Source organism: Sarcophilus harrisii, chromosome 1 (genome assembly GCF_902635505.1).
Source record: "Sarcophilus harrisii chromosome 1, mSarHar1.11, whole genome shotgun sequence".
In the NCBI taxonomy this organism is placed as follows: Eukaryota; Metazoa; Chordata; class Mammalia; order Dasyuromorphia; family Dasyuridae; genus Sarcophilus; species Sarcophilus harrisii.
Window position 1 is genome coordinate 657,241,093 of NC_045426.1, and position 16,082 is coordinate 657,257,174.

At 36.3% G+C, this 16,082-nt stretch overlaps 1 protein-coding gene across 2 annotated transcripts in view; it reads left to right on the top strand.

Annotated features, from left to right (window-relative positions):
• MAU2 (MAU2 sister chromatid cohesion factor) overlaps positions 1-10,145 on the top strand; it is a 62,281-nt gene extending 52,136 nt beyond the window's left edge. Inside the window, exons 17-19 of one of the 2 annotated variants that reach the window (XM_031947912.1) lie at positions 1,186-1,276; positions 3,990-4,117; positions 4,890-10,145. In XM_031947912.1, coding sequence (XP_031803772.1) covers positions 1,186-1,276; positions 3,990-4,117; positions 4,890-4,964 — 294 coding nt within the window. In that variant the 3' untranslated portion in view covers positions 4,965-10,145. Of the gene's footprint in view, positions 1-1,185; positions 1,277-3,989; positions 4,118-4,889 lie in introns of those variants that run through there. The other variant, XR_004231227.1, reaches the window with a different exon arrangement.
• Positions 10,146-16,082: the final 5,937 nt, after the last annotated feature.

A 16,082-nucleotide genomic window follows, 5' to 3' on the forward strand; every position in this document is an offset into this window, starting at 1 on the left:
CCTAGATTTCCTTTGACCATTTATTTACTGTAGAATAGCTCTTAGTTTTTATAAATTTGAATAGTGTTTTCATCTTAAATAGGGAGAGATATGTAGTAAGTAACTCGGCCTGAGTACTTGAATCCCAATGGTGTTAATTTTCCTGAGCATCATTCTGCTTACAGTTACATTTGAATCATTTATCTTCTTCCTATGACATTATTTTCCCTGACATCATGCTTTAGCAGAACTAGTTAATGATAGTTAGTAGATAATTATGCCTCCATTAACCATTAGTATGTGTTCAGTATCCTGGAAACTAAGATTTAGCAGAATAATCTAACTTATTTTGAGAGAAGAAAAAAGTGCGCTTTAGAGCAGCAGATTTCATCTTGTTTGAGGAATTATATACAATAGGGATAGTGATGATTTGTAATTTTATTGGTATAGAAAATTTCCATGAAATTCCTCATACCAGTACTTAAGTTGCAGAGGAGGTACAACTTACAACCATAGAAATTTGCCTAGAACATCAAGAAATTAAGTGATTTATCTACGGGTACAGGCAGTAGTTTTCAGAGGACAGACTTAAATCCAGATGTTCATGATTTCAAGGTCAACTTTCCACCCACATTCAAATGAGATAATATTATAAGATCCTTAGCACAGTATTTTGTAGTTAGGTGTTCTGTAGATTCTTGTTCCCTTCCCTTTCCCGTTGTATCTACTGTGCCATTGTCTCTCATATCTAAGTTATAATAGTCCCTTATGTTATTCTGCAGTTACAAAGTAATTTTACATTCATTATTTCATTTGGATTTTACAACAACCTTATTAGGTAGGTAAGGCAAAAACTAGTAGTTATTTTATACCTAAAGTATAAATGGACACACAGCTAGAATATAGTAGATCCCATGTGTCCTGACAGCAGCAGTGCTCTATCCTACTACACCACTCTCTCCAATTTGGCATTGTGGCTGCAGGTGAAAGTTTTTGTCCTCCAAATGGGTTCATTTACAGATCTCTATTTCCCATGGCTAAGAGGTTATCATTGTCTACAGTCTCACTCTGTGGCATGTATATTGCCCACCAAGATGTCCTTGCTCAACCAAGTGTTTAGCAAGTATGATCCTTTGCCATTAGTGCCTATGGATGATTTATCACTTCATAATGCTAACTGAGATTTCTCACTTGTTTATTGATCAGGAGAGTAATAATATGGTGGTACCAGCTATGCAGCTGGCTAGCAAGATTCCAGACATGTCGGTGCAGCTGTGGTCTTCAGCTCTACTAAGAGGTAAGTCTGATGGGCAACTCACTGCACTGATTAACTGTAGTTAAGCACTAACTTGGAAATTTTTCCTTAAATAGATGCCCTTTTGTCATCCACTTGAGTTCTGCGATTATATTCAGAGTTCATATCTCCTTTTGGAAATGGGAATAATAATAATAACAATATTCACACTTCTATAGTACTTTTTATTGATTTATATATTGTTAGAATTAAAAGAAATCTAAGACATTATCTAGTCTGATCTTCCCTTGTTTACTTGTTTGTGTTTGTTGCTGCTGTTGTTTTAGAGGAAAGAATGCTGTATTTGGAGTCAAAGGACCCAGGTTTAAATCCCATATTACTACTTATTAGTTGTATGATCTTAAGCAACTTGCTGGATTTTTTTAGGTCTTGGCTTTCTTTTTTTTTTTCCTTCAAATTTTTTAGTTTTGACTTCCTGATTCTATCGCTCCCTTCCTGACCAGGTAAGCAGGCAGATGTAAACTATACAGGTGCAATTATGCAAAACATTTCCATATTAGTCATTTTGTACAATAAAATTTGAATAAAAGAAAGTAAAAAATAGCATATGTTAATCTGTATTCAGTCAGTAGTAGTGCTTTCTCTGGAGATGGATAGTATGCTTCATCTTTAGTCCTTTGGAATTGTCATAGATCATTTTATTGCTGGGAAAGCTAAGTCATTCACAGTTCTTCATCAAACAATATTGCTATTACTCTGTACAAGCATTCACCTGGTGTTGTTCAATTCACCATGCATCAGTTCATGTTAGTTTTTACAGGCTTTTCTGAAATCATCTTGTTTGTCATTTCTTACAGCACAATAATATTCCATTCCAATTGTATACCACACTTGTTTAGTCATTCCCTAGCTTATGGAGATCCCTTTGCTTTCCAATTCTTAACTGCCACAAAAAGAGTTGCTATAAGTATTTTTGTACAATTAGGTCCTTTTCCCTTTTTTCAAATGTCTTTGGGATATAAATCTAATTATGGTATTGCTGGATCGGTGGGCTTGCAGTTTTATAATTCTTTAAGCACAGTTTCAACTTCTCCAGAATAGTTGGACCAATTCACAACTTCACCAACAATGCATTTAGTGTCCAAGTTTTCTCACATTCCCTTCAATATACATTTTCCTTTTTTGTCATATTAGCTACTCTGATATGACTCTCCCATTTTACAGATGAGGAAACTAAAGCTTTGAGAGGTGAATTGATTTGCCATGAGTATGCACATCTATTTGGTAGAACTAGAATCTGAACATTTTCTGATTCCTAGTCTTAGGGTACTTCTCCCTATATGCAAAAGTGTTTTTCTCGTTACTACCTTGGGAAGTAAAAATATTCCCATTTTACTTTATTGCTCAAAGGATGTGTAATTCATTTGTATTTACTTCTTTTATGCAGACTGTAATTGTCCTATAACTTAATAGATGGCTTTGAAAAGTTCTCCAACCAGAGAATTCTTTTATTCTTTTAGCCAGTCTGTGATGAGCATCACTGAACTTAGCCAGAATAATAGCACCTAACTTGAAAAGTAATTGAGTGTCTATTCTGTTAAGATACCAAACCTGGGAAAGGTGGGTCACTGTCATAGAACCTTCCAGAACTGAAAATTCACTCTTAAGTTCATGACAAGGCATCTAGTCAGTGGAGAGTCCCCTTTTTAAAGAGTTGAGGAAGCCAAGGTTCAAGAAAATTCAGTTCAGTCCAGCAGATATTTATCTACTGTGTGCAAAGCATTGTATTTGCAAAGGCAAAAACAATCCCTTTCTTCAAAAAGCTAACCTTCTGCTGAGGGTATACAGCATGTATACCAATAAGGAAATTTAAAATTCATTTGAGTCACAAGAAGACACTTAGCCAGGAGCTCAGGAAAGGTCTTTGCATCAGAAGTGGCACCTCAGTTAATCTTTGTTTCTTAGAGGTAGAGGAAAGGAGTCATTCCAACTAAACTTTCTGCTGTTCCATGGATTTAGCAATTCAATCCCTGTGTCTATTATTTTGTACAACCTGTTCCTCAAACTTGGAATGTAACCTTGGGAAAGGTACAACCTCTATGGATTCCCATATTCTTGTCTGTAAATTGGGGATAATAAAATTTTCACTATGTCCTTCCTGGAATTGTTGTAAGAAAAGTCCTTTATATACTAGAAAAACTTTTAATAGTGGAAGCTATTATTACCTCTTAGAATTTTTATGAGGATCATGTGATAGATTTAGAGCTTGAAAGAACTTAGAGAGCATCTAGTCCAGCAGCATCCTTTCATCTCTTCCTTTCTCTTCCCTCTACTGACCTTCTGTTTTATAGATGAGGAAGATGAGGTCCAGGGAGGTATGTGATTTGCCCAATATCACATAAGTGTCAGAGGTGACATTTGAACCTAGTTTTCTGACTTAAAATCTAGCTGGTTTTCCATGTTACCATAGTGCGTCCCCAAGATACAATATGTGAAAATGTTCTTGCAACCATGAAGCATTATAAAAGTGTCCGTTGTTATTGCTCGTTGGGAAGACAGAAAATGTACATGTGAAACAGATAAAAATTTAAGTAAATATGGGGAATATGAATAAAGACTATAGGAGAACAGAAAGGAGAAGAATCCTATCACCCAATCTCCAAGGAAAGCTTTTAGGAGGACATCCCACCAGCTAGAACTCAACTGACAGTACCTTACTTAATTATCTGAATTCTGTAAGTGTTATTTTTCCCAGACCTGAATAAAGCTTGTGGGAATGCAATGGATGCTCATGAAGCTGCCCAGATGCATCAGAACTTCTCCCAGCAGCTTCTCCAAGATCACATTGAAGCTTGTAGCCTTCCAGAACACAACCTGATTACGGTGAGGAACTTTGGGGGGGAGCTTTATAATATTTGCTGCTATATCAGTGATGGTTCTATGGTGGAGAATGGCCAGTTGTCTTATTTTTTAGCTGACATTCTCATGGTTGTAGACCTTTTTAGCATCATTCTCCATTCCCAGGGAAATATCAGCCCTTGATAACATATTAGGCACTAGCTATCCCTGTCTAAAGAAAACCAACTTTTAACACCTCCCTGTGTCTGACAGCTCAATGGTAACATCTTTATATTTGCAGTCATAGAATTTCAGTGCTGCAAAGGGACCTACAAGGCCATCTAGTCCAACCAGTCTCCCAATTTGCAATTCTCTGTAATTTCTTGAAAGAATAAAAAGAAGAGAATAAGCATTTATAGTGTATATGAGCTAGGTACTGTACTGTAACATCTTTAGTACTATGGAGCTATTACCTCAAAAAGAGGCCCATTCTATTCTTGGATAGCCTTGGTTGTTAGAAAATAACTTTATACTAAATTTACATCTATCTCCTTGTGATTTCCCATCAGTTCTAGCCTTCTGTCTCATCAATGTACTTTTCCCACTACAGTGATCATATCCTCCTAAGTCTTCTCTTTTGTAGGCTAAACATCTTGTTTCAGATAATCATCATGTGCCATGGTTTCTGAATCCCTTCCCCATTCTTGTCACCCAAGTTGGATGTGAAAAGTGATTTACTTCTTGCCAAAGAACAGCACGTTCTTCATTTTCCAGGTTATAAATTCCATTTTCTTTCATTTCCATGCATGTTTTCCAGTGGACAGATGGGCCACCCCCTGTACAGTTTCAGGCGCAGAATGGACCTACTACCAGCCTTGCTAGTCTTCTGTGAAGGAAAACTCTGCTAAAGTGACACATGCAACTTGGCCCCTGGGCAGAGGAAAATCTATCGTGGGGGACTTTTTCCAGAAGGGGAAAAGGAGGACTTTCCTGTACAGCCAAAAGCCTTAATCAAGATTGAACACAACCTACATTTTAGAGACTCAAAAAGGACATTTTAAGCTGCTTTTAAAGATGAGAGGTGTGTGCCCTTACACACAACTTCTGGATTTTTAACTGTATTTGATGTTTCTGGTTTTCCTCTGTATGGTGCAGAGTCCAGGACACTGTTAGGGGATATTGGAGGGGGAATCCGTCTTTCCTCGTTTACCAAACATCCACTATGTGAAATTCTCCAACCCAATCTTGGTATTGATTTTCCCAAAGCAGCACTTGGAAATGGATTCTGACCAGATTGCCAATCACTGCTCTAAATATATAAGTTCTAAAATAAAGTGCTTCTGGTTGGAGAAGGGCCGGGAGTGGAGAAGAGTCTACTACAAGGCTCCAAGTAGCATGTATTATGGGATTTAATCATGATTCTGTGCCTGGGAGTGGGTATGGAGAGCTGGCAAACTTCAAAATCCTTCTCTTAGGGAAATCTCATGTCTCAGCTGTTTTGTAGAAAATCACCGAGTGTACCCAGATTAAACCAGTTCTTCTCTAGTGAAGGTGAAAAGTAAGGTTGGTTACTTTTTAACCTTTCATTGCCTGAGTGAGTAGCCATGTGTTGTGAAGGAGGGACAATGTCCTCCTTCCCCATTAACTCTTTAATGTATCCCTTGGACAACTTTACCGAATAAAGCTTGAAAGTCTAAATTTAGCTTAATCCCAGCATCCAGATTTGAGGCAGATAACCTGGGGGGGCGGGGGAGAATCACTTTGGAAAAAATGCACATTTGTACAGGAAATGGCTTTTTCAGTGTATCTTTTGAATATCCCATTATTCAATAGACTTTTCAGTCCTATACTACACTGAACTTTTGTTCAGACTCATTTAGAAGTCCAAGAATGCCAGCTTCCAAATGTAAGGCACCTTGATCTACTACACTGTTCTGTTGTGTATATTATTATACATAAATATATATATATGTATGTATGTATGTGTTGTGTACTTATATATCTACAGAGCTAGAGGCTTGTGTTTACATTTCCCCTAATAACAGGAACTGATTGGGGGAGGTATTGTGAGGCTCCTCATTTTGATTTAAATCTATCCCTCTGCCCAGCTTGAAATGAGGCACATTGAGGAAGCACTATCTGTTCTCACCTTTGAAAATCTGTTTTGTATAGCAAAACATTCCCTTTTTAAGGACCCCAGGATTAATGATTTTGGTTATAGTGATTAACAGGGCCAAAGCATCCACAGTAGCATGTGGGTGGGTATGCACTGAAAATGACAACTGTCCAAAGGTCTCAGTTTCCATTTTACAGGCAACTATGACAATACCTGTCTTATGGTAAGTAAGCTCTAAATGAATAATGACTGAAATGACTTAGACCACAAATCAAATGGGCCTAAAATAGGCTAAGCGGGATATATTCTAGTAGGTGATTGTAATGCCAGTGAGCTGATATAGAAAGACAGTTTCACATAAAGCACTTCGCCCAGATGCTTTCCAAGGGTAGCCATTGTTGTTGGTTTCCTGACCTAGATTGTAAACCCACTTAATTCCTTCCTTTTTGGGTAGGCTGTGGAGTTCAAAGGAAAGACCCTTTGAGGTCTAATATAAGGTCTAATATTTTGAAGTACTAATATAAGAAGACTTATTCGCTTGTTTTCTTCAAAATCATCAGTACCTACTGAGCCAACTAGTCCCAATGTACAAGATTGGTAAGGCTCTCAGGATAGGTTTGATTTAAATCTTCTAAACTATATTTCTTATTTGAGATGATCTCTTTCAGGAGGGAATGTATTCATTTTTCTTGTTTATACACATATTGGTAAGCCTAATTTTTGAAATAAGATGTCCTATCACTGATAGCATTATTGCCCTTTAAAGGAAAATATTTTTAATTTTCCCATCAGAGGAGCCCATGTCCAATTCATGTAGTCGGCAGTGACACCTATAATAATGAAGGTTTGCTTAAGCTAGCAGGTGATTGCCCACCTACCCACCCTTAATCAGAGATGTAAATTCTTGTTTGATTAGTTCACTGCTGCCTCAGAAACAAGTTAGGTCTATATACTATGAATTATAAAAAACCTTTTCTTTGTTTTAAAGGCTTGAGAAGGGTGAGCTAACAGAGCTTTGGGATTAATTGGAATATTGAGGTTGGAGATCAGTAAGTGAAATCTAATCTTAACAGAAGAGAAAACTAAAGGAAAGATATGGGAAGTGACTTAACTAGTCATACCACCAGTCACTTGCCCTTCTTATGGAAAATGTGGCCATCTCTGTGCAGCTTTTGAAAGGTCCTTAGATTGCTTCAATTCGGTAGAATCAAAAATGAATCCCCAATGCAGTGTAACTGAAAGAAGAATGGGCCAGGAGTTAAGGAAAGTTGGGTTCTCATCTCTGCCTTTAGCTAACTAGCTGTGTGATCTTGACTAAATCACTTAAATTGCTAGGGCTTCAGTTTTTGGTTGTGTGTGTGTGTGTGTGTGCGTGCGCGCGTGTGTTTTCCTTAGATGAGGGAGTGGGGCAGGAATGGACAGGATAGCAGTGAGAAAAGGAAAGTCTAGAGAAAACGAAATGATCTCTGAGATCCTGCAAAGCCCTAATCTTCCTGTGTGTTCCCTGCCTCTTAAGTGACAGACTTCCTTCATATAAACACAGTTCTTTTGAAGGAGATGAAAAGGCTCCTAGGGAGTTCTGGCCTCTGGCAAACAGATCTGGGAGCCTTCAAATCGCGGGTCTCTTCTTGGCACATAAGTCTCTCTTTGTCAATACCTGGAATAAATAGCCCCTGCAGCTCTCAGTCTTTCTTACAAGGTTGCATGAAGAAGGCGGCTCCCCAAGACAAATAGCAGTAAAGCAGGTTGTTACCTTATAGACTACAAGGACTCCCTATCACTGTGGCTTCACTCTGCCCCTTCATAATATAGACTCTGTATGTACCTGGCCCAGGTGAACTAACCTCTGCATCCCACTGTTTACATCATCTTGTACAGCATTCTGATCGAATGCATTTTAATTTATTGTATGACTTTACATGCTTCTAGGGCATTCATCTGTAGCACAATTTAAAAGTACAGCTTTGTACTTTCAGCATTAAATGGTCCACCTTAGCCTTACTTAAGTCAGATTATGTGAGGACATGTACATGGCATGCCCTCTTTAGTTTCACCTTCCCATAGGATGGGGGGTGGGAGGTATACCAGTCATGGTACTAAAAGCTTTACAATTATCTCATTTGATCTTCACAACAACCCGGGAAGCTAGTGACTCTTTCTCTCCTTATTTTACAGATGAAAAGACTAAATTCTATTGAGGGAGCTTTACCAAAGTGTTGTATAATAGGAAGCAAACCCCGGATATCCAATTCCAAATAAACTTCTTTCTCATTACAGCACAGCCTCTCTGAGCAGGAGCTGGCTAGAAAGGATCCATTCCCCAGGCTGCCAAGTGAAACAGATAAGATGCTTTAGACAGATATGAATAAGGACCAAGCAGCATCCCAATCCTCTTCCTGGACAACTGGTTAGAATTTATTAGCCATCCTTGCAAATTTGGTCTCATGGCAAGAAAAGGCCTTCTTACATTCTTTCTCTCCTTTGAACTCTAGGCTCATAGTGATCATGGAGGGGAAGGCAAGGCCAACTCTTAATGGTCTTCAAATGAATTAAAGGCTATGTTAGCAAGGCCAGTCTCGATTACTCATAATGTCATCAACAACACTATATCATTAACTGAGGGAACAGACTATCCACTGAATTAGAAATCAGAATTTTTAGTTGGCAGGAATCTTAAAGGGAATTAATCTTCCACATAGTGGAACAAAATTCCCTCTATCATAACCCTGGCCAATGGTCATCACTTTACTGAAACAGTTTGTCATTGTTGAACAACTCAAGTGATCAGAATTCTTAGATTAAACTAGTCTGCATCCTTAAAATTTCTATTTGAATTTTACCTTATGAATCAAAACAAGGAGAAAGTGTATAAACCTTTGTATAAGGCTTTCATATAAACATTCCCATGGACTTCATGCAACATCCTCTTTGAGGATTAGTTTGCAAAGCCTATGGGCTAAATAGTGGTTACATTTTTGTGTTCCATCATGAGCAGCAAGCAAACAAAATTTGAGAACCTAGGCTACATAAATGAAAACACAAATCTAAAATAATACATATATCCTGATATATAGAAGCGACATGATTTTTTTTTTAATTTTAAATAATTAAGTCATTGACCCATGACACCTGGAAGTGGTTACACAACATTAGGGGCAAGCAGTGGATGAGATAATATTAGCTTATTTATTCAGTTAGTTACTTCAGTGAATATATATATATATATATAAATTTTTTTTTTTTTCTTTTTGCTGAAAATCTCAGGTAACCACATGTCCTAGAATTTCAGGGTTGGAAGAGGCCTTTGACCTCATGTAATCAAACAAGATCACACAACTAGTTAATGGGGGAGGTGTGAAAAGGTTATGTTGTGCTACTATTGTTGCCTCAGAAACAAGTTATACCTACATATCTTGAATTATGCGAAAACCATCCACTTTCACTGCAGTTAAATCATGCTCATCCTCAGTTCCCAGTGGTTATAAGCATTTTAATTGTCTAAATTTTGTATTTTCTCTAGCACCTGGTACAGGGCTTTCCCTATAGTAGGTGCCTAACAAATGTTTGTTGAATTAATAAATTTTAAAGGTGGGAACAATTTATTTGGGGGCAGTGGAAAATCATCTTTGTTTCAATTTGTACAAAAATATAGATTTGATGATAAATACAAACTTTTTGGTCACTGGATTAAATCATCCATTCATTGCCCTATTCTGTTTGTAACATTAAGGATTTTTAAGATTCTGTGTATAACATAGATTGTGTTTCCATTTGTCTGTTTATTCCATTGTTACTTGTGCTTGTAAATCCTGCTGAGGCTTTTAACCCAGAGAAACTACATGTATATACAATAATGTTGCTGTATAATAAGACATAACCACTTGCCTTAGCGTGTCTATTGTTAAATTCTTTTTTCTTCTATATTAGAATTTTAAATAAAATAAGTTGACAGGAAAACCTCACTATTCTTGAATTCTAATTTTAAATATTTATGTATTTTGCCAGTCCCAACCATACCTTATCAAAGACTCAAAAAAATCTCAAGAAAAATGATTTAGAGAAACCCTTACATGAAGGATCAGTCCTCTCTGTAACATCACCAAATGTTGATTTGTCTTCTGTTTGTTAGTTCTGGAGAAGGGAATATCTATCTCACCAGGCAGCCCATTCTACTATTAAACAGCTTTGTTAGGATTTTCTTTCTGGAATCATATTGAAATTTGCCTCTCTAGTTTATGCCATTTAGTCATAATTCTGCACTTTGGAGCCAAGCAAAATCAATATCTAATCCCTCCTCCAAATGAGAACTTTCCAAATATCTGAACGTTCCTAATCCTCACATAGCATTATTTCCAGTCCTCTCACTTCCCTGATCTTTCCTTTTCTGGATATACCCTACTTTGTCGATATCCTTCCTTGATTTTGTTAAGGAAGATTATCTTTCAACTCAAAATATGTTTTGTTGTTATCTAACCCTATTTGGAGTTTTCTTGACAAGAGTACTGGAGTGGTTTACCAATTTTTTTCTCCAACATTTACAGATGAGAAAACTGAGACAAATAGGGTTAAGTGACTTACCCAGGGTCATACATCTTATTAAATGTCTAAGACCAAATTTGGACTCAAAAAGATGAGTCTTCTTGATTCCAAGCCCAGTACTTTATCCCTTGTGCCACCTAGCTCCCCCTGAAAATTATTTATTGAAAACTATGTCCAAAATTCTATGCTAAGCACTGGAAATACAGAAACAAAAAGTCTCTCTGCTTAAACAGTTTTATGATTTTACTTGGAGAATTCAAGCTCTACACCAATAAATCAAAAAAATATGAATAGAGAAAGAGATCACCAATTAGGATAATCAAAGGTTTTAGATCAGTAGTGGCACCTGAAATGAGCCCTGGATTTAAAGAGGTAGAGGTGAAAAGGGGTTACATTGCCAAGGCATGGAGGCAGGAGGTAGAATAGCAATTTAGGTAATGGTATCAAAGCTAGTCTGGCTGGAAAGTATAGCATATATTGGGGGCTCCAGTAAAATATGATTGGAAAGATGTTAAAAATAAGATTATGAAGAACTTTAAATGCTGGGCTAAGGAGTTTGTGTTTGTGCTAATGGCAGGAACTAAAGATTTTTGAAGAGTAGGGAAGAAAGGAAATAAATATTTATTAAGCGCCTATTATATGCCAAGTTTTGCATGCTATGTGCTTAATGAATCCTATCTCATTTTATCCTCACAACCACCATGAAGGTTATTTGCCATTTAATATTATTTATTTTTGAGATAATATTAGCTTATTTATAGGTGATATTTATTTTTGAAGGTAAATGATCTTATCTACCTGTTACAGATGAGGAAACTGAGGTAGGCAGAGATTAACTAACTTGCTCAGGGCCACACTCTGAGACCAGTTTTGAACCAGTTTTGAATTTTTTGAAAATTCTTTTTCTAACTCCAGGATCCAGCACTCTCTGTGCCATCATCTAGCTGCTTTTGGTCAACAGTAGCTGTTTTGGCCATTAGATAATACTGAATCCAAGAAAGTTTCCTCATCTCTTCATATCAATTTTTGTAGTTGATTATTTTTATCCCAACTGTAGGATTTTACATTCTCTATTACATTTCCTCTTATTTGACACATTTTGCCAGCCTGTGAAGATCTTTATAGGTCCAAATTCTATTATCTAAACTAATAGCTATTTCTCCTAAATTTGTGTCATTCGCAAATCCGGGGGAACACATGATATTTTCATACAAGTATTTATTTTTTAATGTCAAACCAGTCATAACCAAGGATAGAATCCTGAAATATTTCACTAGAGAGCTCCATCTAGATTGAAATTATTAAGTGAAATGTATGTGTGTGCATACATACATAATAGTTATGTGTGTATGTATAATTAATTTTGTGAATTTTTTCCCTTTCTTCCCCTTTTTTATTCTTTATTATAATGATTGGCCCTCCTAAGTTTCATGAAAACAAAAAACATCAGGAAACTCTATAAATAAAGACACCACCTCCCTCAATTCTTTCAGCTGAGCTTTACATCACAAGATTATTTTCTATATTCATATCACTCTTCAGAATATTCCTGCAATTGATCGATGTCCTTATAAAAATATAGTGTCTGGAACTAAACTCAATATTCTAGTTATAGTTTGATTAGGGCAGAACATGTACTACTACCCCATCTATTGTAGATCTCACCAAGTGTCTCAATGCAATCTAAGAAAACTTGAGCTTTTTAAATTGTCACTACTTGAGTCATATTGAAGTTAAAGTTATTAAAACTTACAAATCAAAAAAAAAAAGAAACTTTAAAAACAACTATCTAGCCTTCCTTCTCCATTTTTATGCTTGTGAAGCTAAATTTTTTTTAAGCTTGTGTAAAATTTTTCATTTGTCATTATATGATATTTCATATTATAGATTCCATGTAGTAGTCTACCCCTATGGTGTCAAACGGGTTTGACACCAAACTCAAATAAAAACCATCTCTACATAAGGATCCCTGAAAGTTATGCTGATTTCCTTTTGGGCTTTTAAAAAAAAAAGTATGATTATTTGTTCTATTTTTTTAATTTATTTGGTTAAATATTACTAATTACATTTTTTTCCCAATTACAGTTTAATCTGGTTCCAATGTTGAGGGGGAAAGGAACTCCCAGCTTTGTTTGACATCTCTGGTGTACCTAGTCAAAATCTTTCTAGATCTTCATATCATGCAATGTGGAAGTTGTTTCTTTCAGATTTCTGCCATCTTACAATTTAATAAGCTTGCTATTTATTACTTCAAAACATTGATTCAGATGTTAAACAGCACAGTTAAACTTCAATAGAGATCTCCGCCCAAATTGACATAGAACCATTCATGATTAGGAATAATTATTCTTTGGATCCAGCCATGCAATCCGTTTCTAAATCCCCCTAATTGTTCTATCACCTAGCCAAATCTCTATCTTATCTATAAAATTAGCATGAAAGATATATCAGTATTCAAGAGAATATGTGATCTCATCGATTTGGAAGTTTCTTCCAACAATGCAAATTGCAACCCATCCATGCCTATACTTTCCATGTTACTTTTGTCCATATCCTTCTACTAATTCACCACCCAGTATATTTCTATTGACACTAAGAAAGTACTAGTCTGTCTACCTCTCATCCCTACATTGATACATTCATCTTTGATATGTAAGCAGCTAATCTCTTCCTGTGATACAATTCTTTGATATCTTTTACTCCTTTTATTCAAAGTTTCTCAATGATTATATGTCATAATTTAATGGACCTGTCCATCTCCCCTCCCTGATGTGATCTTCAACATTTCTGAGACCATGTATTATTCCAAGGCTGCTATTCAACAGTAATTCCAGTAGAATGAGAGTTTTTGCTAAATATTCTGAAGGTAATCTAGCTCAATCTCTGGACCCTTACTGCCCCCTCTTAATGCCTGATCCAGTTATATATAGAAGTTCTATATTAGAATTGTAATTTGGTAATACTCATACTGTGGATGGTCAGGCTAAACTCCTTGAAATAATTACAATTCTTATCCAGGAGGCTCTGCGAATATATCATCAGCCCAGTTTCAATCACAAAAAGGAATACCTGAAACATCTTTCTATCCCAAGGAAATTTGTCAACTTAGACCCAATTATTTTAATCACAGCAATTTTTTTTTTGGCAAGAATACCTCTCACTGTTTTATTCCTTATTCAGTATCTATGATCATAGCACCATTAAACAATCATTTCTGTTGTATCTTTCAAGGAATCTTGAATTATTTCAATGTGATATGAATGAGAAGGAATCACCTTGCTGAAAAAGAGCCTCCAAGGCTGTGCTCTATTTCACCCAATCAGATACTTTGCTAAATCTGGGACAACTATATATACACAGTATTCTCCTGATCTATCCATCTAGTAACCTTGTCAAAAAAAAAAAAAAAAAGAAGAAAGAAAAAGAAAGGACAGAAGGAAGGAAGGGAGGGAGGGAAAGAGGAAGAAAGAAAAAGGAAAAGAAAATTTGGTTAGTCTCACATGACCTGTTCTTTTTTCCTCTTTATGAGCTTTTACTTTTAGAGTTTATCTTGCTCAAAATCATTTCCCAGTCCAATCAAATATTTCTTTGCAATAAAGAGAAATCTAAGAAAAATTATCTCCAATCTACAAAGCAACCTAGCTTGATATCTTGTACTTATTTATGAGCATGTTGTTTTCCCTCCATAGAATGTAAACTCCTTAAGGACAGGGACTGTTTTTCTTGTCTTTATATTCCTTTACCATCCTCTACTTAGCACAATACTTGTTGCTTACTAAATGCTTATTAATTTTTGTTTCAATCTTTTTTTTTTCCAGTCATGTCCAACTCTTCTTGAACCTATTTGGAGATTTCTTGACAAAGATACTAGAATATTCTGCCATTTCTTCATTGTATATACAAGGAAACTGAGGCAAATAGGGTTAAACTACTTATCCAGGATCACATAGCTAATAAGTATCTGAGGATAGATATGAACTCAGGAAAATGAGTCTTCCTGACTTCAGGCCCAGCACTCTGTCCACTTTGCTACCTACCTGATTTCTTACTTGATTGATTGAATCCTTCCTAGAAAATAGGCAGGATGTTTCCTAGACTTTTTCTGGGACAAAGAATCCAGATTGGACTATTGCAATTTATCTAATTTCATCAGCACTTTGATGTTTATTTCATTTATATAACTATTTGTTGTTATTGCTCTCAATGATGTCACTTGGGTAAATTGTATTTAATTTAGGCAGTTGCACAAAGTCATCACTCACAGTCCTTCTTCCAGAGTCATTGAAGTGCAGTGACAAGATAAAAATAAAAATGACTAGTGATGGCCTGGGATGCAATGGATAACCTTGGCATCTTCAATATCTGACCAAGCTCTGAGTGTTCCACAACTGTCTTCATTGCCTTTGGAACAAATTGTTCTTCTTTGCTAATTCCACCGGGTTGGGGCTATTTTTAGGTAGTTGAGGGTAGACGATCCCCCTAACTCACCAATGGATTTAAGACCTGTCAATTACTCTCAGCTTGGATTAATCTATTTTTCTGAGATGGTTTTACTGGGATGTGACTGCTACAGCTTCTTAGAGCCCCAAGTGAGAATTGGATGAAGGTGGACACTAAAGGTAGATGAACAGTCCTAAAAAGAATTTGGCAAGCCTTCACACTTAAAGTGTTAGTTCTCCTTGAACACACCCTAGGGTTCTATCTATTCAGACACATCAAGAAGTATTTATTAAGGCCTTACTAGATGCTAAGTACACACTAAATTCTGAGAATACAAATATACTAAGAGAAGTTTCTGGCCTCAAGAAGCTTAATCTGGTTAAAAAAAAAAAAAAACCATACATAAAAGGAAGCTGAAAAGCAAAGGAGAAGGGGGGGTAGGGGGGGGAGAGGAGAAGTGAGGAAGAAAGGGGAAGCCAGGGCATAGTGGACAAAGTCCTGAGAGGAAGGAAAATTGTTCTCTTGGTTCTATTTTCTTCACTACAACAATTTCCTTAAGCCTTCTATAATAGATCTGTATTCTTCACATCTATATTCCATTACGTAGACATACTCCTATTTGTTCAGTCATTGCCTGATTACTGAATTATCACCGAGTACCTGTTTCGTCATGAAGCTACATTGGCTTTTTGTGATCATTGCTTTTTTACTGTAGACATTCACTAGCTATGCCTATAATAATATAGTCTAGAATTTTACTAGGAAGCAAAGTTAAGCTCTTCAACTCACTATTTTATTGATTGCAGATTCCATTTGCTTCCCTTTTTTGAAAACTTGGAGAACAGTTGTCCATTGTCCTATCCTCTCATTCCTTGAGACCTTTCAAAGAACATTGATAGTTGCATAGAAATCATA